This window comes from Aptenodytes patagonicus, chromosome 6, assembly GCF_965638725.1.
Source record: "Aptenodytes patagonicus chromosome 6, bAptPat1.pri.cur, whole genome shotgun sequence".
NCBI lineage: Eukaryota > Metazoa > Chordata > Aves > Sphenisciformes > Spheniscidae > Aptenodytes > Aptenodytes patagonicus.
Window position 1 is genome coordinate 22,941,041 of NC_134954.1, and position 27,300 is coordinate 22,968,340.

Genomic DNA, 27,300 nt, shown 5'->3' on the forward strand with positions numbered 1-27,300 from the left:
GAGAATATCAGAAGGAAAAAAAAACCACCAACATACACACAAAACCAAGAGATGATGCAACTGCTCACCGCCCACCAACCAACGCCCAGTCAGTCCCCGAGCAGTGATCGCTGCCCCAGCCAACAAGCCCCAGCTTATATACTGAGCATGACATCATATGGTATGGAATATCCCTTTGGCCAATTTGGACCGGCTGTCCTGTCTATACTCCCTCCCAGCTTCTTGTGCACCTCCTTGCTGGCGGAGTATGGGAAGCTGAAGAGTCCTTGACTTAGTATAAACACTGCTCAGCAACAACTAAAAAAAAAATCAGTGTGTTACCAACTTTATTCTCATACTAAATCCAAAACACAGCTCTATACCAGCTACTAGGGAGAAAATTAACTCTATCCCAGCCAAAACCAGGACAAGACCCCACCTGGAGTACTGCGTTCAGCTCTGGGGCCCCCAACATAAGAAGGACATGGACCTGTTGGAACAAATCCAAAGAGGGGCCACAAAGATGATCAGCTGGAGCACCTCTCCTATGAAGACAGGCTGAGAGAGTTGGGGTTGTTCAGCCTGGAGAAGAGAAGAGAAGGCTCCGGGGAGACCTTATAGCAGTCTTCCAGTACCTGAAGGGGGCCTCCAAGAAAGCTGGAGAGGGACTTTTTACAAGGGCGTGTAGTGTTAGGACAAGGGGTAATGGCTTTAAGCTGAAAGAGGGTAGATTTCGATTAGATATAAGGAAGAAACTCTTCACTATGAGGGTGGTGAGGCACTGGAACAGGTTGCTCAGAGAAGTTGTGGATGCCCCATCCCTGAAAGTGTTCAAGGCCAGGTTGGATGGGCCTTTGAGCAACCTGGTCTAGTGGAAGGTGTCCCTGCCCATGGCAAGGAGGTTGGAACTAGATGATCTTTAAGGTCCCTTCCAACCCAAACCATTCCATGATTCTATGATAAGATATATACAGTTCAACACTCAAAAACTGCACTAGTGATTGTGGTAAGTGCTGCAGTCAAACATAAAAATATCAGCTGTTTTTTCATGCGTTATCAACTATGCATTATGAAATATTTGTTCAGGATATAATTACATACTGTTTTTTATCCCACAGGATTTCTGTGCCTGTCGCCACACAGGACGAAAGAACTCCAGCTATTCAGGACTGGCATTTCACTGCTCAGTGTGTGTTCCCCAGCTCATTTACAGAGCAGCCAGTAAGCCAAGTTCCCTGATATCCCTGCCACAACGTCCTAACCTATGCGCTCCTGCACTGGTCTCTGCCCCACCCAGGCTGTTCCCTTCCCCAGGAGCCAGGGCACTTGGCAGGCACAGCACAGGGCATGCCGCAGAGACAACCTCCTTGTCTTCTGTCCTGTTGCCCAATACCACAGTGACACATGGAACAAGCAAGTCTTGGGAAAGCGCTGCCCAGCCCTTGTGTTCTGGAGACTGAAACTGAAAACACAGAGAGTTTAGCCACCACACCAACAAATGTCTCTTCAGTTTTCAAAGGCTTAGAAGTCAGTTTAACTTGGTTCTCTATGTCAAGAAAACTGTCAAACCTCCTGTCTCAAAGTCCTCTTTCAGAGAACAGAAGATTCATGGGGTTTTCAACAAAATTTTTGCAGCATAAGATTTAAACGTAAAATCCAATGTCTTTTCCAGCCATCCCGCCCTTGTGAAAGCTATGACCATTTTTACTGGAATTAATATTCAAAAATCATTGTAGTTAAGTTTGGTAATATTCTAAGCCACTGAAAACAGTGATGATCTTATAGGAAATGTTGAGCAATCTTGGTTTTCTTATACAGCAAAACTTAATTAAAAAAAAAAAAAGAGCAAGATGATCCACAGACTGGAATAGGGCCTCTTTGTAAGCTCACTTTGTAATAGTCACTTCTTTGTAAGCTCAGATTTTTTCAGCACAAAAAGTAGAGATGCTCTATGTGAGCTAGTCTGAACCTGCTCATGACATGGTACTCATATATATACACTACCATTATTGCCCTAAGTTATGCATATCAATTAAAGGTAAGAAATTAGAACCTAAATATAACTAACTGCTTGATGTGATGGTCTGATGCAACATGTCAACTTAGGGAAGTAAATTCAGATTTTGAGAAGATGGGCCACAAAGCCATGCAAGCATCACAAAAAATATATAACACACCAAATAATCTTTAAAAAAAAAAAATTACAGACTGCAAGCATCTTTCTCTGGTCTTCTAACATAAGAACAAGACAATTCTCCATGGAGTTAAAGGTGGGGAAAACTGAAAAAGAATGTATTTTTACAATGCACGTGAACAAACTATGAACTCATTGTTTACAGGAACCTCTGAAGTAAACAGCTTTACAAAACCGAAAATGGAATTCTAACTAAGGGTAGTTTTCATATCAGCATAAACGTAATGATACAAATATCTTATGCAATGATATTAAACCACATATTTCAAAGCTTAAAAGATTGTCTTATTAGGTTCAAGGACCTCTTAGATCAAGATAAGATACGTAAGGAAGATAGATTATCCTATAATTGCTATTCTAGAGTTCCTGCTCCTTCCTTTGAACCACGCCGTGTTTTTCGGTGGTGAGGACAGGATACTGAATTAAATGGACTTTAGACTTTCTACAACAGCAGCGAGTGCCAACATTCCAGCTCCCAAGAATGCATGTGAACTACCACTGAATTCACAGACAGCTTCACATGCCCACATACAGCCACTTCACCAGAAAAATTTAACTCAGTAATGTGTAAAGTTATCTGAGTTATATTGAACATGGCATCTTATAAAAAGTAAAATCTACAGTTCTGGAAATTGTACGAAGGACTGTTCTTTGTGCTTACACTAAGGAAGGAACTACAACAGTCTGCACACCAGCAGACAACTTAACTTGTGCCACTCACGAGTTTTTTTTTTATTTTGTATAAAACAATTAAAACACTTTTCAGCACAAATGAAATGTCAAAGTATACTTGAGAAGGAGCTATTTTTTGCATTGAGATTGTTTTGTTTTGATTAATTTTTCCACCTACAAAATGCATGTGAAATGTAATTATGTTTTCCTCAAGGCAGCCAGGTAGTAGACCCATTTTGAAAACTGCAGAAATTTAGATTTCTAGAGAAATGTAAATATTAAATGATCTAACAGCTTATGACTTATCACTACTTGTGTCTATTTATACAAGGATAGAGGAGAAGATGTTTCTAAAAAGAACATGGAAATAAGTTTTCCGGTTATAAAGAACACAGAAGACAGACAAGTATTAGGGCAAAACGAGCATTGTATGTCTGCTGCTTCTTCAAGAATGCAACAGCGTGACCAAAACATGACGCTACAAAAGCATGTAACAAGCATGTACCAAAACATTGGTGCATGGCTTCTGAACAGGGCATCTGTGACAATCATCTTCAAAGTGGCATATAAATCACTGCAATTATCAACCTAGTCCTTCAATTTTATCTTTTCTAGTGATGTTATCTTGAGCTTATTTGGAATTTTGGCTTTTTTTATTATTATTTTTTACCCAGGCTCTTGTCTCAAATATATAATACTTTTATATATATATATTAAATGTACATATAATATTGAGATTGTTTACTTTTTTGCAAAAAATTAACATAGCAGATACCATTTATGTACTACCAGCATTTTACTTCATGTTTCCTAAAAAAATCTCTCCTAGTGATTTTACATACAAGCCAAACAAAAAGGTACGATTTTTCACACTGTCCAACAGTGTGTTCAAGATTGTCTTGAAAAAGGAAATTTAAATAGAATTAATGCATTTCTTTCCATTTACTCAGGTCTTCAGAATGAGATACTGTGGCTAATGACTTATAGCTAAACACTTTTAAGGCAATCCTCTCCCCAAATCCTACCTGCCAGAGTTTACTCTGAACAGAGGACTAAATAACAAGAGGTAGCTACAATCAGACAATGAGCCTACCAAAAAACGTCATGGGCAAGTTTTTGAGATACTGGAACACTTAGCAGCTCCCCAAGGCGGGGGGGGGGGGGGGGGGGGGGGGGGGGAGACAAAAGTGGATGCTGTGAATAGCCCACAGAAGAATCTTGTCAGAGCAAAACCTAACTGATTTTGCATTCATTTAAAGTTAGGGTTTTTTTTAATATATACCACAAAAAGGAAGACATATTAAGTCTATTTCTTATATGAACACTGTCTGGAAAATGATGTAGAGTTATCTGCTCATTTCTACCATTCAAACACATCCCTGCTGGAGCTTTCCTAACAGTATTGTCATACAGTGACAAAAATAAAGACTGTTCTCAGCAACACGGGTTGATAACTCATTGGATGGTATCTGCAGTCTTCTACTTTGCAGTCTCACATTTGATATTATCGCTGGCACTGAAGGATCAGTGAAATTCCTTCATCATGACTAGCGCTGAGACCTACTGCTTTAAATTTGACATTACATACTGTGCATAAGGCAGCATGGTAATTGCTGTGCCAATTTGATGACTCAAAACTGTGCCCGGAACAGCACAACCTCTATATGTTTTAAAGGTCTTAAAATGCTTAAAAGCACTGTAAAAGCCATACTACTTTAAAGAGAAGAGAGATTCAAGAGATACTAATATAAATAATCTTTTTGTAATGAGTTATTGTCTCAGAGCTCACAAGATATTATAATTTCAAGTGCTATAACCACTCTTACAGTTTTCAAGAGGACTCTCTAGATTCTTGAGACACACTATCAAGGGCAAATCATTAGACAGTCTCAAGTTTAATGAATCTATGAGAAAAGAGACTGGCTTAGCCTGACTTACTTTTCAGTTCTGTTGCTGATTGCCAAAAATCCTTCCTGGCCTTCCACTCAAAATGAGAGCATTTCTTTTAATTTTAATCTCAGAGCCTTCTCCCTGATGTTTTACATAAGACTGACAAGTAACAGCATAATTGTATTACCACCATCTTCATTGTTTTCCTCCCTTCCTTCATTCCCCCCCCCCCCCACTCAGCTGACTCGTGTTCCCAGTAGGGTAACAGACTCCTCAGAATGACATACTGTCTTTTCTGACTGTGCAACATCCACATTTTATTCAGGCCTGAGTTGAGCTGTTGAGTGCTTTCACAGTAACAGCCACAATTTAGGTGCTTTTAAAAAAATTTTTTTTACATTTCATTTTACTTGGAAGTTTGCTTGAAATGTCAGAATTCCCTTACCTAATGTTTCCTTTTGTAGTTCACGGCATCTACTTTGAAGCTCATTCCCTTGCTGAAGTGAAGTTTGAAGCTGTTGAGTTTTCAGCTCAACCGTGTCGGCCACCAGCGTCAGATGTTTTACCTTTTCTTGTAGGCATTCATTCTCTCTCTGGGATTTTGCTAATCTTTGATTCAATTTGGGTATTTCTGAGGAGGGGGGAAAAAAAAATCATATAGATTGTTGTCAAATTTACCTTCTTCACTAAAAAGTATTAGACCTGATTTACAATCTCAGGACTTCAGCATTCTGTAACCCTAGTTTGGGTATTGGGCAGTGTAAGCCACATATATTAGCAATGCTTCTGCTGAGAATGTAGAGGGCCAAAAGAAGTGCCTTGTGCAATATCTCTTCACACAGATAACTTGTACTTAGCCAAACACATATTACTGACAAATAATACAAATTTTATTCTAAAGCAATAATATGTATTTCCTCCAAGATCTCAAAATCAAATTAAAATACACATATATATTCCAAATGAAATAACAATAGGTGACAGAAATATTTGAATCCAAGCTTTTTATCTTAAGAGGATACACAAACCATTGTTGACATATAAAAACAGTTGCAGACTCATTTTGAAATTAATTTGAGAAGATATCAAGGGGGCTAGACTCTGCTAAAGCTCAATTTGAAGCTTTTGGTTCAGAAGATATTTGGGCATGTGTATTACATTTTATTTTCTCACTCTTTAGCTGGCTACTGCTGTTAAAGTAATCAAAGTACATCTTCATTATATAAGACAGGCTTTGTCACTATCTTTCATCAGCTCTTCAACATGGAAGAGCAGCAGTCCCAAGGAAGTTTCCCAGGTAGTTTTTACTTCAAGGTAAATAAGTAAATCATGGGTGGGGTATAGTGGGTCTCCTACATTTTCATATTATTTCCTGAGTTCAGTTATCCTTGATGAGTGCATTTGAACATTTTCAAAAGTAGTTGCAATTCTTTTCTATGCCTTCTCCAACTACAGCCCTTAATGTTCAGTTGTCCAAAGAACTTATATCACTTTTATTTATGTTAATGATGACAATGTTCAAGTAAGATGAAGTCTAATTCTATTGTCAAGTCAGCTCTTACATATGTTTTATATGCTGCCCACGTGCAAATTTTAAGTTCTCTGCGGTGCAAATATTTTCATTACCTACAATCTTTCCCAACTACTCCACACTTAAATCAATTTATTGTTAGACTAAATGATGTAAATACCAAAAGATTTTATGTTCTTATACTTCTTTCTACTTCCCATTAATTAACCAAGGCTAAATAATGTACATATACAAGGGCTTTTATAAGCTGTTTTCAAACTAACCAAGCAAACTGGTCTAGGCATAAAGAGTAGCACCTCATGTAACATTTTTCTTCTCAAAAATCTGAATGAAAAATAAGTTCTGAAAATCTTGTTGCAAAACAGTAAGGTAAAATAAACAAAAAAATTACTATATATTCATATGTTGCCACATATTAATAATGAACAACTCATAAAACAGAACATAAAAGGTTTTGAATGGCACTCACAGGCCAAAAAAAAATTATGTGTGACTAAATTGCTTTGATTTAGAAAGCTAGATTTAAGGATGTATGTAACATTCACATTGTGGCACTATTCTCAAGGGGATATTGTTGAATGCAGTCGGGGATACGTAGCATGTATAATGGCATGTATAATCATCAAAAGAACCTGAAAGGCTGCACTTCTGCTTCAATATTCTATATATTTGCAGTATTACAACAAATAAAACAAGAGATACTCCAGAAAAGAAGCCTTAAAATGTTATGAATCTCTTTGAACCTGAAGATGTTTGCAGAAATGCATGCTCATATTCCCTTTATTAGCTAGAAGTAGGCAGAGAATGAGCACAGGAAGAGAGGAATACTTAGGGACATACAATACTTTCTGTGCTCAGTCTAATTAGGAGATGAAGTCATGAATCAAAATGCATGATATTGACACTGACATTTAAATTAATTGTTCTTACAAAAACTGAATACTAAAGAATGATTTTCCAGTCACGCTCATCTTCAGCAGGCAAGAGCCCTCCATTCTGGGCTCTCTGCTGCCTGGGCTCAGGACACCCCGAACTCTCTGTTCAGACCCAGGCGCTGTCTCAGTGGGATGCGTGCCTACTTGCTCCTGCAGCACAGCTGCCCCACTTATTTCTTCCCAGTCTGAACAAAGCAATCATTGAAAACATTAAAAATTACTTCTAATTTCACAGGAAGCATAGGCTACTGGGGAGCTACTATTTAAAATGAAGCTACACATTTTCTGAGATACCCCACGCATGCAGGTTTCACTTAAGCTGTGAATTTGCACTGGAGTTCACACAGTTTCACTGGCAGAGTGATTTGGGAGATGCACATCGCCCACCATGCCCTTATATTCCTTCTCACAAGGACAAAAAGCGTGACATCAGCTCACCTACTTCTTTGCTACCTTATAACCCTGATAAAACTAACCTCCAGAGCAAATAGCGGCTCATCAACTCATACACACAGAGCACACAAAAACTATAAGGAAAGGAATATGTACATGAAAATTATGTCCAAAGACCATTAAAGTTGTAAAAGTCAGCACAGGGGCTGTTTGGATGCTCTGGATGGTACAGTCTGTAATTACACTACTGCACACTTTTTTTAGCAAAACTAATCTCTTAACTGAGGCAGAGCAAAAATGGTATTCAAGAATAAATCTGAGTTTTCAAGTCCGACCACCAGCCTGAGGGTTGGGCACGACCTTCACAAACAAGCCATCGGTTGTGTCTTGCTTCCAGCTTTCTCTTTTCCTGAAGGCTGCCCTTGTTTGAGCAGGAAGCAGGCTGTGGGCCAAGTGAATTATTCTCAGCCCACGGGCTGCTCCATGCCCCTTTCAATCCCAAAGACCCCTCAGATAAAGACAGCTGTATTTGAGTATTACTTGTTCTTATTCAGAAACGGAAGGAGGGAGTAGCTGCTACATGTTGGGTGCAGGTTTGCTCGTATGCAGTGGCTCATGCATTCAAGGCAACCACATGTGTACACCCATCGGTTGCTCAAGGGAAGAGGTGCAGCCTGCCCGTGGGATGGGGAGGTAGCACTGCAGGACCCTCAAGCAGCTCCACAAAAGGATATTATACCATTGCCGTATAGTATCGTGTGTGTATACGAGCATGTGCTAAAAACTGGCAATAGGAGACAAAAGGCAATTAAAATATCTCCAAGTCTTCGTGTTGCAATCATATCCATATACTAAGTGTATTATTTATGTTTCAAATCATGGTAAATATTTATATTACTTCCATTTCAGTCTGACTTGGCTGACTGAACAATTGGTCCAGCACACTAATCCAACAGGAACTGGACCGAGTTCAACTCAGTTCGCATGGTGCCACAGCAGTAGATAGGGTCTTCTAATACTTTGGAACTGGACAAGTTAATGTCAGAATTAGAAATTATCTAAGTAATTTTACCTTCTAGTTTACTGTGTTACACTCAACTACCAAAAAATATTTTATCTTGCCCAAAATTATTGCAAGATTATTTACCTGTCAAAGCTTCTTTGCTAACAGTTTTTATTTGTAGAAAAATTTCTTCTTTCATGGCAGCCCAGTTCTCCAGGTTACAGGATATGACTTCTTTAATACTGTCTAGTTCACTTCTAATAAAAGGAAACAGTGAGACAGCCTTGTTCAGAGTTGAGCAATGGTGTTCCAATGTATTTCTGCAAGACAGAAAAATAATACCAGACATACATTTTTAAAATGACAAAATACTATTAGTAAACTTGGGAACTAAAGTAAACTTGTTATCTACTTTTCTGTTATATGATAATTCATACTATATTGGGTTACATAATTTAGTGTATGAAATATGCTGTATATTTAATAAAAGTTTCTCCCTTCTAAATGTTGATTTAGAGCTTACATGTATAAATGAAGAAAACTCTACAGACAATTGTACAATCATTTTTATTGAGAAAGAGTAATCATGTTTAATGACCATATGTCCAAGCTTATGTTGACTCTTTATAAACAATATATGTAAGAAATACTGTATTTCCAATGCATTACAAGCAAGTGGTACACATTTGCTTTTAAATGTTAATCAATACTTTTAAATTTGTGAAGAATTTATCCTGTGGCTAATAACATCAGCAATCAACAGTGGTATTTTCTGGTTACATTTGCTAACACTACAGCATCTCACTATATTCTGGAAAAGCAAGAAACACTAGGATGGTTAGAAACACTCTTCTCACACACAGTATTGCCCTTGCCTTCACCTGCATCTCCACTGAATCCTCTAAACTGATTGTATGTGTTCACAGGAAGCACAACATTGGGATTTCTTTTTGGGTTCTTACCTGAGCACTTGTGATTGCTTATAGGCAGCTTCCTTTTCTTCTTGGAAATACCGCAAATCTTCTTTCACATTTTTTAATTCATCTTGCTTGGTTTTAAGTTCCACTGTTAGGTTTTTTATTCTATAGATGTAAATAAAATAATCAGAAAGTATTATTTGCACTACTAACCAACCTCTAACTTTTGTTTCAGCTTTAAATTAAAAACATGCTGAAAGTCTTTCCAAAGATAATAATCACGTATTTCAGACCGAGGTATCAGATCTCCAAATGGAGAGAATTTAATCTTCTGGCTATTGTATGAGCCACTTGAGCAACTCTTTCAAAGTAATACTCATAATACATTTGTAAAATAATGTGGAAATGTGTATGTCCAATATCAGCTCATATGCAATGCTATATAAATATCTTAAGAATCCAGTGGTCATTCACAGATGGAACACAGAACCCATTCATCCTCCAAAAAACATGCGCCATTATGAAAATCTCAGCTTAAAGTTCAACTTGAGTACCCAGCTTAGGGGCTACAATACCCAAAAGGTAGGTACCCTGTCCCAGCAGGGTGATGCAAGGTACCAGAATGAGCTGCATAGGTTCTACACACAACTGCAAGGACGTGCAGGAAAGGGTAATGGAGAGCTCACCTAAGCTGAAGGGGAAATTGTCTAAAGTCAACAAACAGCAAATACTCAATATTTGGTTACTGTTACCATAATTTTTTTCTATTCAAATTGTTTATCTATTTCTTAATTTCAGACATTTGCAAAAGAGGAATCCCAATTAGTCACTCTCGTTTCCCTTTGCCCAGAGTTTCACACTCATGTCCATGGAACTGTACTTCTGCACTGCTGAATTAATTAATGGTGCTCAGCAAATAATAATAGAAAAAAATACATGTGTAAAATATATTCCTCCTGTCCATTATTTTTGTACCAACTGGAATTTAGACCTCTGTTGCTTGACAATGGCATTTTAAAGAGCTAAAGAGAAGCTTTTCACAGAAAATGTTTCCACCAGATGTTACTTCCATGTACTCAGGCAATGACATTAGCATTAAAATGATCAAAAATGTCAAGGTAGTAAGGTTATTTTCCTACATTTGTCTTAAGGAAGACTTAAGGAGACAGCAGGAAGTTCTGGACTAGAGCTAGGTTTTCATGTTCCCAGCTTGTCCCACAATATGCCAGAGAGAACATGCATTTATTTTCTTTACTCCCCTCTCTTTCCTTTCAGAAAAAAAAAAAAAACACCAAACCACGCAACAGATTTTGGGCTCAGAACACTGTTGACCACAAGACAGAGTGGTAAGGCTGTGATTTGTTGGCTCTACCTGTCAAATCCTGGCCAGGTGTCAGGCTCCTACCAAAGCCTCAGCTCTCCTCAGGTTCCCCTCCCTCTCCTAACACCCCTCAGAATGCCTGCAAGCGATCATCTTACAGAAGAGGATCAAAGGAGACACTGCCACAACACCCTCTGTAAGTATTTGCCTTGAATATATTGAAAAGTCTTTTCATGCTTCCTTCTCCTAGGTATGGAGTGTGCTTCATCACAACAGCACGTAATTTTTAAATTACAGTGCAGGTGACAACTTCCAGCATTTTACTTCAAATCTGACACCAAAAAAGATCCTAAGTCTGGGAGTGGGAAAGAAAAGCTTACTGTTATCAGGACTCACAAATACATTGTGTACCCTCCCTCCCATTAAAAATACAAATTAACATTTGTCACATCTGTGCTTCAATTATGCTTATTTAAATGAGATTATGACATTGCAGAGGTAGAATACCTGTGCTGGGGGAAAAGTGATCAGAGACAGATGATACGTGCTCATGGTTATGTACGGGAATATTCAACTCAAGATGTATAATAAGTATAAAGTGGGGAAAAAACATTCTTTCACCACTGTGGACTAACAGCTTGTTTCACAGCCAGCAGACAGTGCTGCTTAACCAGCCCCTGCCTCGGCCACACAACAACATCACCCAGCTGGGGAGAAGCAGCACTGCCGCTCACAGAGGCTTTGCTCTGTCTCCACAGCACTTCCCACCCAGAAAAAGGGGGAACAAAACCAGACGCCTCATCAGATGAGGTTGATCTGGCGAAGGCTTTCCCCATGTATGGGATTTCCCACTCTCACAGCCTCACTCTTGCAGTAGGCAGCCAGACTGCCTGCTCCGCAGCCGGCTCAGCCCATTCCCACACCAGGTGTAGCAGAGGCTGCGGTTGGGCACAATTCCTGTAGTCACATGGAAGCACACAGAGATGCTGCCTGCTCAGGGTCGCTGTTCAGTGCATTTGCTAACATCTGAACAATGTTCTCATTTTAATCGCTTCCAGTTTTGTACATGTATTTTGAAAAAAACAGCCCCATGATAAGACACAGGAGAACCGACCAGTATTTCTTTTACCACCATCACCTGCTCACAGGAGAGGAGGAGGATGGCAGCCCCTGGGAAGCACAGGGAGCTTTTCGTCACTGCACAGCTGTGCACAGTTGCACGCGCTGCTCTCCTGCCTGCTTAGGATATGACCCACCCTCGTGCTGGACACTAAGCTACAGCAAACGCAGCCGCCCAGTTCAAAGGAGCAGACGGCTGACCTGCAAGTTTTTCTTTGCCTCTAAAATTTACCTTTTGAACTTTTTCATTACAGCAGCAGTTCTGACCTGTTTATTTTTCAAGCACAGCTATCAGTGTAAATAAATACATTTTAAACACTGTTCTTTCAACAACTCAGGATTTATTCCCATAATTGTAATGAAATTAATGGAACCGTATGGGAATAACAGACAGTTGAATCCAATTCCCTTCCTGTGTTACATGCGCAGAAAGAATACCACATAGCACATCAATACCAGTTTACAGTACAACTTTTTTCTTTTCTGTTAGCTGTAGGTAACCATTCTAATATATTCTTCTATCCCCAAAAGTACAACTACAATGATATGCAACTGTTAAAAATCAGTCCCTTTGTAAGCTTTCAACACTTACTGTTAACCTACTGCAAGCAGAGTAAATGATCTATTTGTCTACTGGTGACTCATTGTCACGAGTAAATAAATAATATTTGAATCAACAAATATTTTACAAAACCAAAGGATGGCAGAAGCATTACATCAGCCTTTGCTTCCATTTTAAAAAGCAAAAGAAAATGAGAATGATTTATAGTTAAAAAAAAATTTAGCCATAATATTAATGTGCATTAGTTACTGTTATCAGATAGATCATCTGTAACACACTTGCACCAAAATGCAAATTTAAAAAAATATTAGTCCTGATAAAGAAACTTGGATCTGTAGAGCTCTGCCAAAACCAAAACTGAACATCTGGTAGTTAAAAAGCAAGTTGTTTGGACTCAACTGTGATCACTGGGGGGGGGATAAAACTTAAAAAAATTGAAGAAATTTCTGGCATTACCTTGCTAGGAAAATTTACCCATATCTACCTGTAAATTTTTTGGAGGTGGAGGGCAGGTGGGGAGAGAATAAAATCCATTTGATTGCATTTGGGAGCAGAATCAGATTGGTGTCACTGACTAATGGAGAAATGATCATCCCCTTAACAGTCACACAAATTCAAATCTACTTTTGCAGATGATATATTCTGTTAACTATACTTTGAGCAAAAAAAGCAGTGATTATTACTGAACAACAGCAAATCAAAACTTTGGGATCCATGAAAAACTGGATGCTCATTTTCTATTCTTACTCATTCCAGAATGGGCAGTATTTGAAGATCTTTTGGTTTAAAAAGGAAACTTGCAAATAAGTACAGACACATTTTCTTACTCTTTCCATTCCAGAGATCTGATCTAATGAGGTTAGCACAGAATTGCAGCCTCAGAGTGCAAAGGGACATTATCGGTATGCCCTGGTCATTCACACACAAAAGAACAGGTGGAGAAGGCAAGACAGTTGCACTCTGCTATCATCACCATAAGAAGGAATAAAAATAAACGTTATTTTGGCGATATTTAGCACAAAAGTTCAATGGATCATTAAATGCTAGCATGAAGAGAGAATCGTGAGAACATAGCGATCTCGTCCTCTGTCCTATAGTTTACATGAACTGTGAAAACTAAAATCCTATCTTTGCAGCCAGCATACTTTCTTAGTGAATATCAGAGGAAGCCTGCCCAGAGTGGGAGTTGAATTATAACATGTTAACTACTAGTGCTGACAACGAAAAGAATAGCATGAGAACATAAAGAAGTAGTTGCAAGAGATTCTTGCCAGCAAACAAATATACTCATTGTCCTAAAAGTAATGACAAGAGCAATTACCACCGTTGTTCAAATTTAAGACATTGCGTTTCACAAAAGTTAAGATCTGAAGAAATAATGCTATCTTTGCAGACTACATGGTACACAGTCCCTTTATGAGTCCCAGTAGGACCCATTTAAGCCTGAATGAGCAATTGCATCCCTAGTTGCTTGGAGTCAGCAGGGACAGTATGCACAGAGGAGGCTGGAACTTACTGTCAATGAAAAAAGTTTCATTACAGTATTTTCAGCTCCATGAAACTTTAGGACCTGCTCAGAGCCAGTAGTTGCTCATTTTCATTTCAGCATATTGCATTCCTTCCAGTAGACAAGTCAGTGTGCATCGCGATGAAGAACCTGAGTATTCATTCATAAATTTGGCATAGAATATGTATAAAATTGCACAGTCTGAAACTCACTGCACATAATATCATCCACAAACTTCTTCATAATTGTCTTTTTTTATATTCTGTTCAGCATAGACTATTGAAGTTAAGACAAGACTATTTAATAGTTTTCATGTGCCACTATAGAATCATTCACCTCTCGACTGCAGGTTAGCATATGGCCCAATTTGACAGCAAACAAAAATTATCTCTGACAACCAAGAGGCTCTTTGTGAAGGTCTCTATCAAGTCTCACATAGGCTGACAGTCATTTCAAATCTTGCATTAATTGTTATCTTTCTTTATTATCTCAGCAAAAATATAAAATGTATTGTGAAGACATCTTGGATAATTTTTGCTCCAGCAAAGGTGAATCTCTGGAACAGGTCTGGAAAACAATGATAGAAAGATGACTGCCTTGTCACAACCACTTCAAAATTTATCTCTGAAGAAACCCAGGTTTTAATTTCCCAGAGCTACCAATCTACAGTAATTACAATTTACACAATTTCAGTCATAGCAGTCATACTCAGTACTGTCAGAGCAGTGTAACTCTGGAAAAACTTCTTTGAAGCTGGTGGAGTTATGCTGATTCAGTTAAAAAAAAAAAAGATTACAGTTATGAGTAATTTGATAATTGCATAAAAAGAAGTGGTGCCAAGGCGTTGGCAAGGTGACCTTTTAGTTATACTACAAATTTGCACCAGCAGATTCAAACAGAAGTTTCCCAAGGGTGTATGTTTGAGTATACTTCCCAAGCAGAAGTCTTCTTAGTTTCTAGATTTGCAGGCACAGTAAAGAGCATATAATTATATGAAGTAAGACAATACATTGTGTTCCCCTAACATAATACAAATATATTTCATTTTATGTGTTTGGATTTTTTTCAAACTAGACAAGTGTCTTGCTGATGAAGCCAACTCTGTTACATACATTATTACATCTTTGAATGCAAGCGGAAACTAAATTTTCCCTCTGAATTCTAACACAGTCACAATCCAAGTAAACCTATCTTTTCACTACTTCTTTCTTGCCAAACATGAAATCTCTTCTTCCGTATCTTCCCTCTGATGAGAGGCTCCCTGACCTCCAAATCCACAGAGCCCAGTGATCTAGAGCAGCAAGCGACCTTCATCCATCCCATACTCACCTCTTCCCTTTACTAGAGAATCCTTCAGAACGCAGCCATGGTCAAAAGAGCTTACCCCAGATTTTCCTCTGGGTAGCCACCTTCCCGTTTTGCAGTCTTAAAAGCAGAGTCAAGTGCAAGAGGAAGTCAAAAACAGAAGAGAAAATAGGTGTCTCAGTATTCAAAGATTAGCCTGTGTTCACCCTCTGGTCCCATCCAAGTTTCATTGCTATGTGGCCATAGAGAACTCCAGAACATAACACCTTGTCCTGTATGCACATGCATGCAATATATTAACCTTCTTCCATAAAGAACCACAAAGCTTTCAAATTTCACTTCAAAAGATAATAAAGCAGAACCCCCTGTGTATTTCAGCAAGACGTTCTGTCTGAGTATGGGCTGAATGAAACTGTTTAAGGTTTTGCAATTATGCCCAGAATAATTTTACAACTACGGATCAAGCTTACAAATCTCACATTAAATTATAAAGTGGAGATAGAGGCAGGTAAATTATTTTATTAAAAACTTCTTGATGCGTCATTCTTGCATTCTTGCTTTCTTGCTTTTAACTAGCAGTCACAAAATGGATAGTAACTCACTAAACCCAAGCAATTGAAAGTTTTAACTTGAGCTTATAGTGTGAACAAATAAATGACTACCCATTAGAGGAAAGGAAAAAACCTAAACAAATGTGCATCGCACCATTTTCTTCTATCTACCATGCAATGCAGGATATTAAACACAAATTCAATTATCTGACAATTTATTAGTATCATAACCAGGTTACAATAAAATAATATCTAAGCATTACTTTAATCTCTCATATGCAACTGTGCTGTTCACAATAAGAGTTAAGTTATATGACCTGTTGCTCTCTTTCCCTAGTAAACAGGTAAATATGGCCTTTGCCATTGTACATGATGCTGTGCAGGGACTCAGCACTGGAACCATGCAAGGGTATAACAGAGGGACTAGTCCTCGTAATTGCAGATGGTTGCGAGCACTGAAGCTGGAAAACCTCAAGAACTGTAGCATATAAACTGTTCAAACAATAAGCAGAGAAAGAACTGAAAATACATCCCTAACGCAAAAACCTACACTAAGGGAGATTAACTACTTTTATTTTCCTGAGAAAAGTTAGCCATCTGCCCTTAAATTGATGACTTCATGCATGTCTCTGTGCCCTTTTGAAAACATCGCATTTGAATTGCCTGACAGTCTCTTGATGGTGTTAGCCATTCATGGAGGCACGCATAGACTTATGTGGAATCTTTGCTGGACCTTTCTTGTCAATAAACACCTCTCAAGGCTATTTTTGCATTATGCGGCACTGTTCTCAGATGACAAAAACTGTGGTAACTTTTTAAATGTAACTTTAAATTTTAATTTTACCTACTAAATATGAAAATATTTTTAATTAAATATGAAAATATTTTTAATTAAATATACATGAAAAGTATGCATGGGAGCAAAAAAATGCAGATTTCATGTTGCCTTTTGCATTTTCCACTGACTGCTGTTTCAGCCTCTTCCAGATAAGGAATTTTGTTTTGCCAGAAGAAGGTTCATTTTATCAGGAATTTGGGAGAAGGTTGAACATTACTGCAGAGTTTTGCAACTCATTAATCACTCTTCCGAACTAGCTCTGTAAACAAATTTGTCTTGCTTATTAATAATCAATCTTGGCACTTAATCACATTACTAGAACAAAACTTGTCAAAACTAGAACAACCACAATTTTAACACATCAAGAGTGGGACTGAGCTATCGCTTGTCAGTAGCAAAAAGCATGTATCCTATTGGGAAGACACTGGCTTCAACATACTTTACATATTTCCCCAAGGCACTGTGCTGATTGGCTTTCTGAGACTGTGACAAGATTTGTCAGTGATTTTTTTTTAAGTATAAAAAGTAAAGTTCACTGCTGTACAGAGGGTGAACACAGGACCTGGGTCCCACAAACTCTGTTACGCCTTTTGCTGGCTCTCTGCACAAGCCTGAGCCATACCCAAGTCACTATGATGACACCATCAGGACAAGACATACAGATCAGTTTGCAACTATTAAAAAGAATATATTAAAACACTTTGGCATTATACAAAATTCTGCTTTTTCCTGGTTAATAAGTACACCCTAAAATTATCATGTAGCTAATTAGAGAAGTACGTACCATTATGTTATTTACAAAACAGATTCAATAAAAAAGTTGAAGGCGCTATTTCTTAGTAAACTTCATAATCCTCTTTTCAGAAAACTCACACACACGGCACTTCCAAGTACAAACCAGCCCTTGTGCACTTCTAAACACTGCAACTTGAACTACCTAGAAGTAGAATCAAATGCATAAAGAGACAGAAAAATTCCAGTACTTATGTGCTGTATATTCTCCCTACAATGAAAAACCACTACATTATTTCCTTTTGCTGGGAAATGATGAGTGCGAAACCCAGGGACTCACTGAATCCCATGCCCAGCTGATACTTCTTGGCAGCTTGTTGTATTTACTTGCCTCTTCCAAGCAGCCATTGAAGGAGCACCCACCTGAAACTCGCACAGAACATCTGTAGTGTGATCAAGAACACTCATTTACTACTTTATGAACTGATTTCTTCTTATGCATTAGATGATACACCAATATCATTTTGAAAATACATGTGCTGCAGTGGTTATAATGTTTTATTCCTTAGTCATGCTTTCTAAAACAGTCAAAAGATGTGCAATCTCCCAAGGTACCCACATATGATGGTATATAATAAGAATAACCAGCTGTATGCCCTAAACCACATTCAGAAAAGGTTAGTTCTTTACCTCTGTTTATTTCATTCAGATTTGACTCTCAATGATTTTTTTACACCAACTCAACTCCACTTTATCACTAAATGTTCAACAGAAACAGACTTTTTTTTTTTAATCTATTAAAGTGACCTTTTTGCCCTGTGTTCTTTCCCTTCAAAACCTATTTTTAAAACGGTGACACAGTTCTTAAAGCATGTACCACTCCTTTTTCCCTACGCTTTTCAGTATTTTCAGTCTCCTAGGACAAGAAACCACACATCATTTCTACCAAACTGCTGCGTAGGTTGGTAGCTAAGGGTAGAGTAGTGTGCTGTTATCACTGCCCAGTGACTTTAGTGTTTATTACAAGTTTAGACTTTACAAAGCCAGGTAGTTGCTGTTGCTTTCCTAAGCAATCATGTTGCAAAAAGGAAGATTTATTTTAGGCAAATTCAACAACAGAGCATTTTCCATGGTATTAAGTTTTGCTATTGTGGTAGGAACCAACGAACTCAAGAAAACACAAATATGGAAGAATACAATTTCCGCAAGTTAAAATGTTAGGTTTACATTATCTTCAAGATTTTATTATTTATGAATAAAATTTTCAACATCTACATGCGTGACTCAGGAGCATAAGTCTCATGGTAGTAACCAACAAGTAACTCCTCCTGCTAGATTTGTAAAAAAGTGTTCAGGAATCTATTTACAAGGGATCTTTGACATAGGACTCAGTAAGTGGTATCTATACACCTCTCCACACGTCTAAACATCATAAAACATTTTTGCTCCTTGTCACATTCATGATATTCATCACTACTATACCTTTAAAAAGCATCTTTAGTATTTAAATCTATTTTACATTTCTTATATTAGATGTTGCGAGAATTATCAAAATTCTCACCACAAATATGGTGTACCCCTCACGCAGTGTCACAAATGTCAAAAGACAGTGCCAGAGAAAAACTGTTAATACACTCAGCTTTAGGGACTCCGGGAATCTGGCGGGGTCCCACACAGAGACATAGAAGTATGGTTGGATTTAGCTATCTCCAATGAATTAGAGAAGTAGGCCCCCAATGAAAGTGCCTGTTACTAATATGTTTAAATAGGTAACACACCAAAAATGGTTAGTCGAACAACACACCAGCATTTCAGCTTAACTAAGCATGAATCATTGCTCTTGCAGACAGTAGCCAGTATCTCTTAGAAGAAAAGCCAACAGCGCAGAGCACAATGCAGTTACCAGCTGCACAGCCTACCTCAAGTTGGCACATGTATTGACTGACATTGCTATTTCAAGCTAGCCACAACCCTTCAGGAATAGCTCTCATGCAAGTATTCTGGAATTAAAGTGATTTTAATATGGAATAAGAATAAGACTTAAATAGCTAAATCGAATCGTGTAGTTAACTGCACAATGGTTAGCTTCCCTTCTTCTGACAAAATCCCAAAGGGCAGGTAACTAATTTCTGCAAAAGCTCAGGTTCTCGGGTGGCTTTCAAGGTTAACAACAGGTACAATAGCAATACTTTAACCTAAAAGGAATATAAAAATGAAACAGTCCGCAACTAACAAGAAAGATTAAATCTCTTGGTCTACCAGAGATTTTTTTTTTTTTTTTTTTTTTTTTTTAAAAGGCATATTTGGCTTCTGATAAACATTTGCAGTTTGGGAGGAATGATTTGTCAACCTTGCACGAACCAGAAGATAGCACGTTGAATAGTTAGTTTATGCCAACAGCACAAGGTAACAAGAGAGGCCCAGGATAGTAAAGAGGAGATAAGGAATATTTAGACAAGTTACTTAACAAGGCATAATAGTTGATTTATGGCCTGACTGAAAGCCTACTGAAAGTATTCCACTTGATTTCAGCAGGTTTTAAATCAAGTCAAGCCTTAGAGGAAAAAAAATGCAGAGATAAAAATTTTATTAACTGTTCCAGCTTTACTGCAAAAGGTCAGCTAAATGAAAATTTTAAGTTTACCTCTGGCAAATGATCCTCAGCAAGAAGAATGTGCTGCCACTGCATTTGCTAACACACTGAATACTGCCACCATAACTGCCACCCAGAGCCATTAAAGGAACAAGGAGCATATGCACTCTTCAAAAATACAATGTTAAACCAGAGAAAACATTGAATACTGGGGGGGGGTTGGAGGATGTTCAGTTCAAATAAAAAAATATTGCAAGAAACAATATGAGTAGAGTGCTCTACAAGATATATGCGTTTTGTTCAGCTTTGTGTGAACTTGTGTTTTAAAATTAATCTTTTATTAGTAATATTACCAAACACAAGCCTAACTAAATCCATTAATAGTAATGTTAAATTCTTAACATTTGAGTTATTCGGAAAAAAAAAAGTAGTAAATGGATTTGAGTGCTTCACCTATAGACAAGCTATAGTTGTTTCCTCTGTAGTGTTTCCAAAGCATTCCAGTCCAACCTCTTGAGAGCACCTTAATACTCAAAATGCCCCATGTTATCAGTTTGAGATCACCTGTTACTAGGTATGAGTCAGTCATGCAAGAAACACCTCTATTGGGGGTCTTCACAATCAAAATGACTGAGCTGATAATTAAAATTATAATCTCATTCTTACAAAAAGCTTCTGACAGTTTGATTCAGATGAGCGAGAAATTACCAGGAAGTTTCTGATGCCCTTGTTTGTACCACATTATTCTATCAGTAGTCAACTGATAGCAACTATATTTTTATAAAGTATTTTTATTAGCCAACTATAAATATCAATGTTTATAGTCCTACTGTAAACAACCACTGGAATATAACAATAGATTCCAAAATATGAGGATAGACAATTAGGATACAGAAAGCCAGCACATAGTATCCATGTTAAATCTGACTATGAAGAGTAGAAGATAAGAGGAAAAAAAGGAAGGGCAGTTCTTCAGAGCTCCAGGTCTGGAAGAGGCCAAAACACTTCTATTTCTTTCACAGAACAGTGCAGAAAAGATACAACTTGTTATTATGAAATTTGTTATATTGTCATGGTGTCATAAAACAGCATAAAAGCAACAGAAGGATGATTAGGAACCAGAAATATCAGTCCAGAAATCCTACAGCAAAAATAAGGCTAAAAAAACACCCACAATGCTAATTATATCATAAAATGTTCATATTGACTACAACAATTTCCCTCTCAGTCTAAGTTCTTTATACAGTATAAATAACCACTGAGGATGGACAAATCAAAGCTAACAAGCTAGCTTGAAGTTCATGGTTGAGAACCTGATGGCACTCTAATTATGGTGGCACAAAACCTAACACAGGTGGATGCCAGGTTCTGCAGCCACTGGACTGCCTCAGTAATGCCACTTAGAGTATATGAATCAGCCATGTATTTTAAAGCTAGTTTGGGTATAGCTACCTTTGCACCCTTTACTGCAAACCCAAAGAATAGGAAAAATATTAGAAATTATGAAGGAAGGAAGGGTAGAGGGGAAAGTAGTCTTCAAAACTTTCCTTTTATGCTTTGTTTTCTCATGTCCACCCCAAAATGAACTTTTATATTTGGTGTACCAATCTGAAGGTTTAGGAACCAAAGCTGTGCTGTAGGCCCATCAAAAGCACAAATATTTTCAAAGTATGTCTTCCCTGTTTTAAGTTTAAAGTTATCACAATGTGATAAAGAAGAAGAACACAACAAAAGCCTGTAAGTATGAGCTGAAAGAGAACACACTTAAAGGTTCTAATCATTGTGCCCTAAAAATATAAATGTGGCTCTGAGGCCTATTGTTAACTGCTAGAGTTCTTAAGAGTGCAAAACTCCCCCTTTAATTGGGACCTTTACATACCTGCCAGTAAGCATTTGCAAACTCCTGTTTCTGAGGAACAATGCCACAAGCAGTACCCAAGATTTTCATAATTGCTTTAGTATTCTGTATCATCCCTTCAGAGAGTGAACTGTAAGCTTCTCAGGGTAAGAACGCTGGTAATTCTTTACCATGTTACTATGAGACAATAAGTAAAAATTTCAGAACTGTGAAACTCCCAAAAATGTGGAATTTCATTTAAAATACTACAATTTTATCACAAAATTATAAGATAAAATATTTGATCATTTCCCTTTGGGAGTGTGTGCAGGGGAGATACCTCTGAAATGCCTTCTGGCCTTTCTTTCACTTTAAATATATTGACCGTTTCTACACTATTAAGGAATTTAAAACTTGCTTCCAGAGAATACTATGAAAGATTATTTAAATTAAATGTTACAGTATATATGGTACATCTGATAAAAGACAAATCTTATTTGTATTTTAAACTTCTTCGGAATGAAATTACCTAATACACATACATGAGAATAACATCAGACTACATAATATGCTCTGACCTTTCCGTTTTTGATTCACTGTCAGCTCGATAGTGTTCAAGGTCCTGGTAAAGAGACTGCAATTCTGCTTGAAGTCCTTTTTCCCGTTCTATACTTCCTTCATAAAATTTAATCTCCTTTTCCATTGCTTTTACTTTTTCTTCCATCACCTTAAATTCATGAAGTATCAAATAGCTGACTCCACAGTATTTACACACTGTCTCATCCCGGGACATCTAGAAAAAGATAAAATTGTAAGATTGTTTGTAAGAAACAAGTTGAACAAAAAAAAAAAATCTGAATGACACTAAATAAAATAATAATAATAATAATAATAATAATAATAATAATAATAATAATAATAATAATAATAAATCTGAATAGTTTAAATCGTTTACTGCTCTGGAGCATTTATGATCAGATTATATTATTGCTTTAACAAAATAATAAAGACAAAATTCTACATTAGCAAAATGAAATCAAGCTATAGCAGTACTTTCGCTTACTGGAAACTTCACAAGATATATCAACTATGCAATTTACTATGTGGGAACTCCCGCTGGAATTCTAAACGGAAGTACTTCTGAATTATATCTGATGTATTAATTTAAAATAAAATGCTGTGTTTTACAAAGTTATCTCCTTAATGAATTTGTGATCGCCTGAACCAGAAAAATGTTATTTACTGTGTTTTTTTGACAACTCATATCCGATTGAAGTAGGCAAGATGAAAAGTGGAAGAATGATGTAATCCAGCAATCTTTACAAAAATAATTCAGTAAGGGACTAATTATTATCATGTAGTGTCCACGGCACTTGAGTGTTGTGGAAAATGTAACCCATTTACTAGGTATGAAGTATTTATCACTGATTAAAAAAAAATACAGAGTACGTAATACACATCTAACTGAAAGACCACTTCTTAAATTGAGAAACATACTTTTGTAAGTGATCAAATTATTATTCATAAATATGAAGATAGATGTGCTCTGACTTTGATACGTACTTACTACTCAGTATATCAGTTATTCCTGTGTATTTTAATAATTTTCACTTCCAGAAAAAAATGCTCAGTTTACAAGTGATGCAGAACTGAACCTGCACAAGGAATGGATATTGAGTAAATAAATCAGCCAGACCAATCCAAGAAGGTCTGACACTTCAGTAGGGGACATGCAAGCATCTGCTTACCAGCACAGATCCCTGAATGTGACAGGTTTTACCCTGTTCTTGGGTCACAGCATAAATGTATTTGAGAGGAGATGGTTAGAATTAAGACTAGATCAGAGGACACTCATAATACAGCTAAAGAGACAACCTCAAAGCAACAAATATAAAAAGGTATTGGTAAGCTTGGAGACATGAAAGATGGGAAATGGGTGGCAGCTGAAAAAGCAGTTGTGTGTTTGTGTACTGAGAGCTTAAAACGCGCTTTAACCTTTCTTGCAATTATCAACTGTTACAAGAATTTTAACACAACGACTATGAAAATCAGAAAGCTGGAAAACTGCAAACAGTTTAAGTCGAATGTAAGAATCCCTTGCATTACAGAAAAAGAAAAAAAGACATTTTGAGACATTGGGATAAATTCAAAGAAATCAGATGAAAGAAAAGTTTTCAAAAATTATAAGCTAAAGACTTGTTATCCCATGATTCAATAATCATTAGCACTTTAAATATATCTTGATAAAAATGGTATTTCAGGATGCCCTGGAAGCACCAGGCCAAGCTTTATTTTCCAGTTTCTTAGTTTTGCCCCAGTTTAAAATACCCCTAGTTACAGTTGCTCTGAATGAGCTGAAAATGCAAGTTTATTTTTCCTGGCAGCTGCAAACTGTGCTTGGAAATATGAAACTGTTATTCAGGATAACTACCATAAAGTTCCAAAGCACTAAAATTACTATATTGAAAAAGGACAAAATGAGCTGTTATAAGGAGCACAGGAGGGGGGCTCATATCCCAGAAAGAACATTGTGCTCTCATGCAGCACCACCACTGCTGTCTTTCAAATAAACACTTATAGAAATTTCACTGGGTACTAGGATTAAAAACAAAATAAAACAATTGGGGTCCTGAACTGAAAATATTTTATGCAAGTACTAAAACTTTTTAGTTTTCAAATTCAATTTTGTTACTGAACTTAAAAATAAATGAAGTCATAGAACAATAAATATTATCTATTTGGACTTAGCAGGAAATGGGTCCTGTTCTTCACGTCCATTCCTCAGTTGAAGTAAAAACTTGAAAGGACTTCAGATCAGGTTGAATTTTTAAAGTATTTGCTACATAGTCAAAAAAAAAAAAAATCACAGGAAAGCCCGAGGGCTTTGTATTACTGCAGTAAGGAAAGAAAGTTCTGTCTTTTAATCAGAACCTTGCTTCTGTACATGCACAATTATCCTGCAGCCACTGCAATATGCTGTATATAGATTGAACTAGTTTTAAAATATCTATCTGGAGTATAAGTAGCGGTTTCCTAATACCAGTAATGGGTTTGGATTGGGTTGAGTGATGCTCAACAGGCAAGCTAGCCCAAACTAAATTCCATGCTGCAGTAGATTAACACCAATAAGCAAGCTAACTAATTTACATCCAGCACATGTATACCCAATATGCCTAGAAAATTAACAGGACCCAGTTGAAAGTGAAGAGCTCCAAAGAGCAAGGCCTGAACTGGGCAGAGCAAGGGGCATACTAATCGGAATTCTCATCCTAAACCCAAGATTCCTCTCTCATGCCCATAGTGGTCAAATCATAAGCAGGACTTTATCGCCCCCTCCCTCGCCCCCCCGCATCGTCAACATCACAACCCGAGTTCTCTTCATTGATACTTAAAATATCTCCTGAAATTCCTGAGCTGGTTGGACATTTTTCAGAAGCTACTGAAGCTTCACACAGGCAGGTACAGAGAAATGCTGTCAAGCTGTACATATTTATTTCATTCAGCCAAAATAATGACAAAGCTATCTTAGGGCTACACCAATTTAAAGGTCAGAGCCAGAAAGCATTTTATAGCTTTGAAGACTACTTACAAATGAAATGTTTTTGGGTTTTGCAGTTTCCAAGAGAAATAACATTACTTCATCCATGTGTGTATTTCTCTATCGACACCCTTCAATAAGTTGTGAACCAGAATGGTCATTTATAACCAATTCTGACACTGAGGGCAGAAATATTTAAGTGTTTAAAAGTTTTAGACAACAAGGTAGGCAATAAAGACTTCCTAAGTTCCCTGCTGAAGAAAACTCTGGAGTGTAAGCGCAGTCCTTATCAGATAATTCATATAGGGGAGAGCCTTATAAATGGTCTGTCCAGGAGAAAAGATTCCATTAGACCTTGTATCTTAGACACCAAAGTTGATCAACCATTACACAAAAGTCTGTAGGAAACAAATTTTCATAGTCCTTATGCTTACAAAGCTACCTTTTCCGGAATAATATTATCGCTGAGTAACCACTAAGAATGTGTATTACATACACAGTGATTTATGTTTTCAGATTCCATATTTCACTATTTACATTTGATCAAAAGACTGTTGTCATCTTCTCAAATGCAAAGCAGAAAAAAAAATCAGGGGAAAAGCAGAGTTCGGAAGGAACAGAAAAAGAAACTATCAGAGCTCTAACCAGAAAGGGGACTGCATACGTCCTTAACAGTGAGAATAAGCAGTGAATAGAAAAAAATTAATTAGGGATAAAAAAAAACCAAATAGAAGGTCATTTTAGTATTGTGGTTTTGGTAAGCCTGGACAGAGAAACTGAGGGCAAAGAGGACTTCCAAGAGGTAACAGAGGGATACTAAAAAACTACTGCTATCTGAGTTAACACGACAGTACTGCGTGCACGATAACAACATAAAAAGAAAAACAAACTCACTGAGGACAAAGTGCTAGGAAGATATTTGATCCATAAGATTTTAAGCTACAATTCTGATACACATTACACCAGATGCTACAAAGAAAGGACAAGAGCTATGTCCAGAACAAACAGTATCGCAAGGTAACATATCTAGCTGCAATATTCCAGCAGCTGTTCCACTACAGCATCTGTAGGAGTAGTTTCAACTCAAAGCTGCGTTCAGTTTTGGAAGAACTAATATTATTCCATGGTTACATAGATTTCTTTAGCTACCAAGGGCAAGTGGAGAACTGAGCCAAGATGGATAGTCACTCAAATTACATCTGTCTGACTCAGTACTATAAGCATCTGTAGAGCATAAGTTATGAGGAAAAAAAGAAAAAAATTACTTTGGTGGTCTGGACCATTTTTAGCCTTTTGAATGACAAGACAAGAATTTATATCATTTCAACTTGACCAAATAACTACAGGGAGCGTCAGCTTGTGCACTGCTATTCTTGTCCTCTGATATTTCAGATTCCACCCGTAAAAATTACCACGATAAAGAGCTAAACTCTTGTTAAAAGAAAAATAATCTACTTTCTCACTTAGCAGTGCCTTGGTATTACAACATACAGCATATGGATCACTTGTGCTAAAAATAGTCCGTTACAAGCAGCTAATAAATAGCCATGACTCTTAAAAGCCAGAACTTAAGTCTTCAATGAATGAGATTTTTTAAAAAGCTTTGAATATGTTTCTGTGCATCACTGAAATAAAAACATAGAGCCATGAGCACAGATGTACTCCTTGTACATTAATTTTACAGTGCAGGGGAGGGAGAGCCTAAGGGAACTGCAGCACTCGCCATCCTCCTTGCATCACCCAGTGGTCCTTAGGCACAACACAGTAATAACAGCTCTTGCTCCCTCCATAGTTGATCTGTCAGGACTGAGACTGCTTTAGCAAGGACTGGCCAAATAACAAAAAAACCCTGTATTTGTCCAAACTACACTTGTAGCAGAACA

General features: G+C 37.3%; 1 protein-coding gene across 1 annotated transcript in view; it reads right to left on the reverse strand.

Annotated features, from left to right (window-relative positions):
• LEKR1 (leucine, glutamate and lysine rich 1) overlaps positions 1-27,300 on the reverse strand; it is a 64,098-nt gene that overhangs the window by 30,901 nt on the left and 5,897 nt on the right. Inside the window, exons 3-6 of the mRNA XM_076341477.1 lie at positions 22,458-22,672; positions 9,560-9,679; positions 8,742-8,917; positions 5,181-5,366 (exon numbers count right to left, since the gene is read on the reverse strand). Coding sequence (XP_076197592.1) covers positions 5,181-5,366; positions 8,742-8,917; positions 9,560-9,679; positions 22,458-22,672 — 697 coding nt within the window. The remainder of the gene's footprint in view (positions 1-5,180; positions 5,367-8,741; positions 8,918-9,559; positions 9,680-22,457; positions 22,673-27,300) is intronic.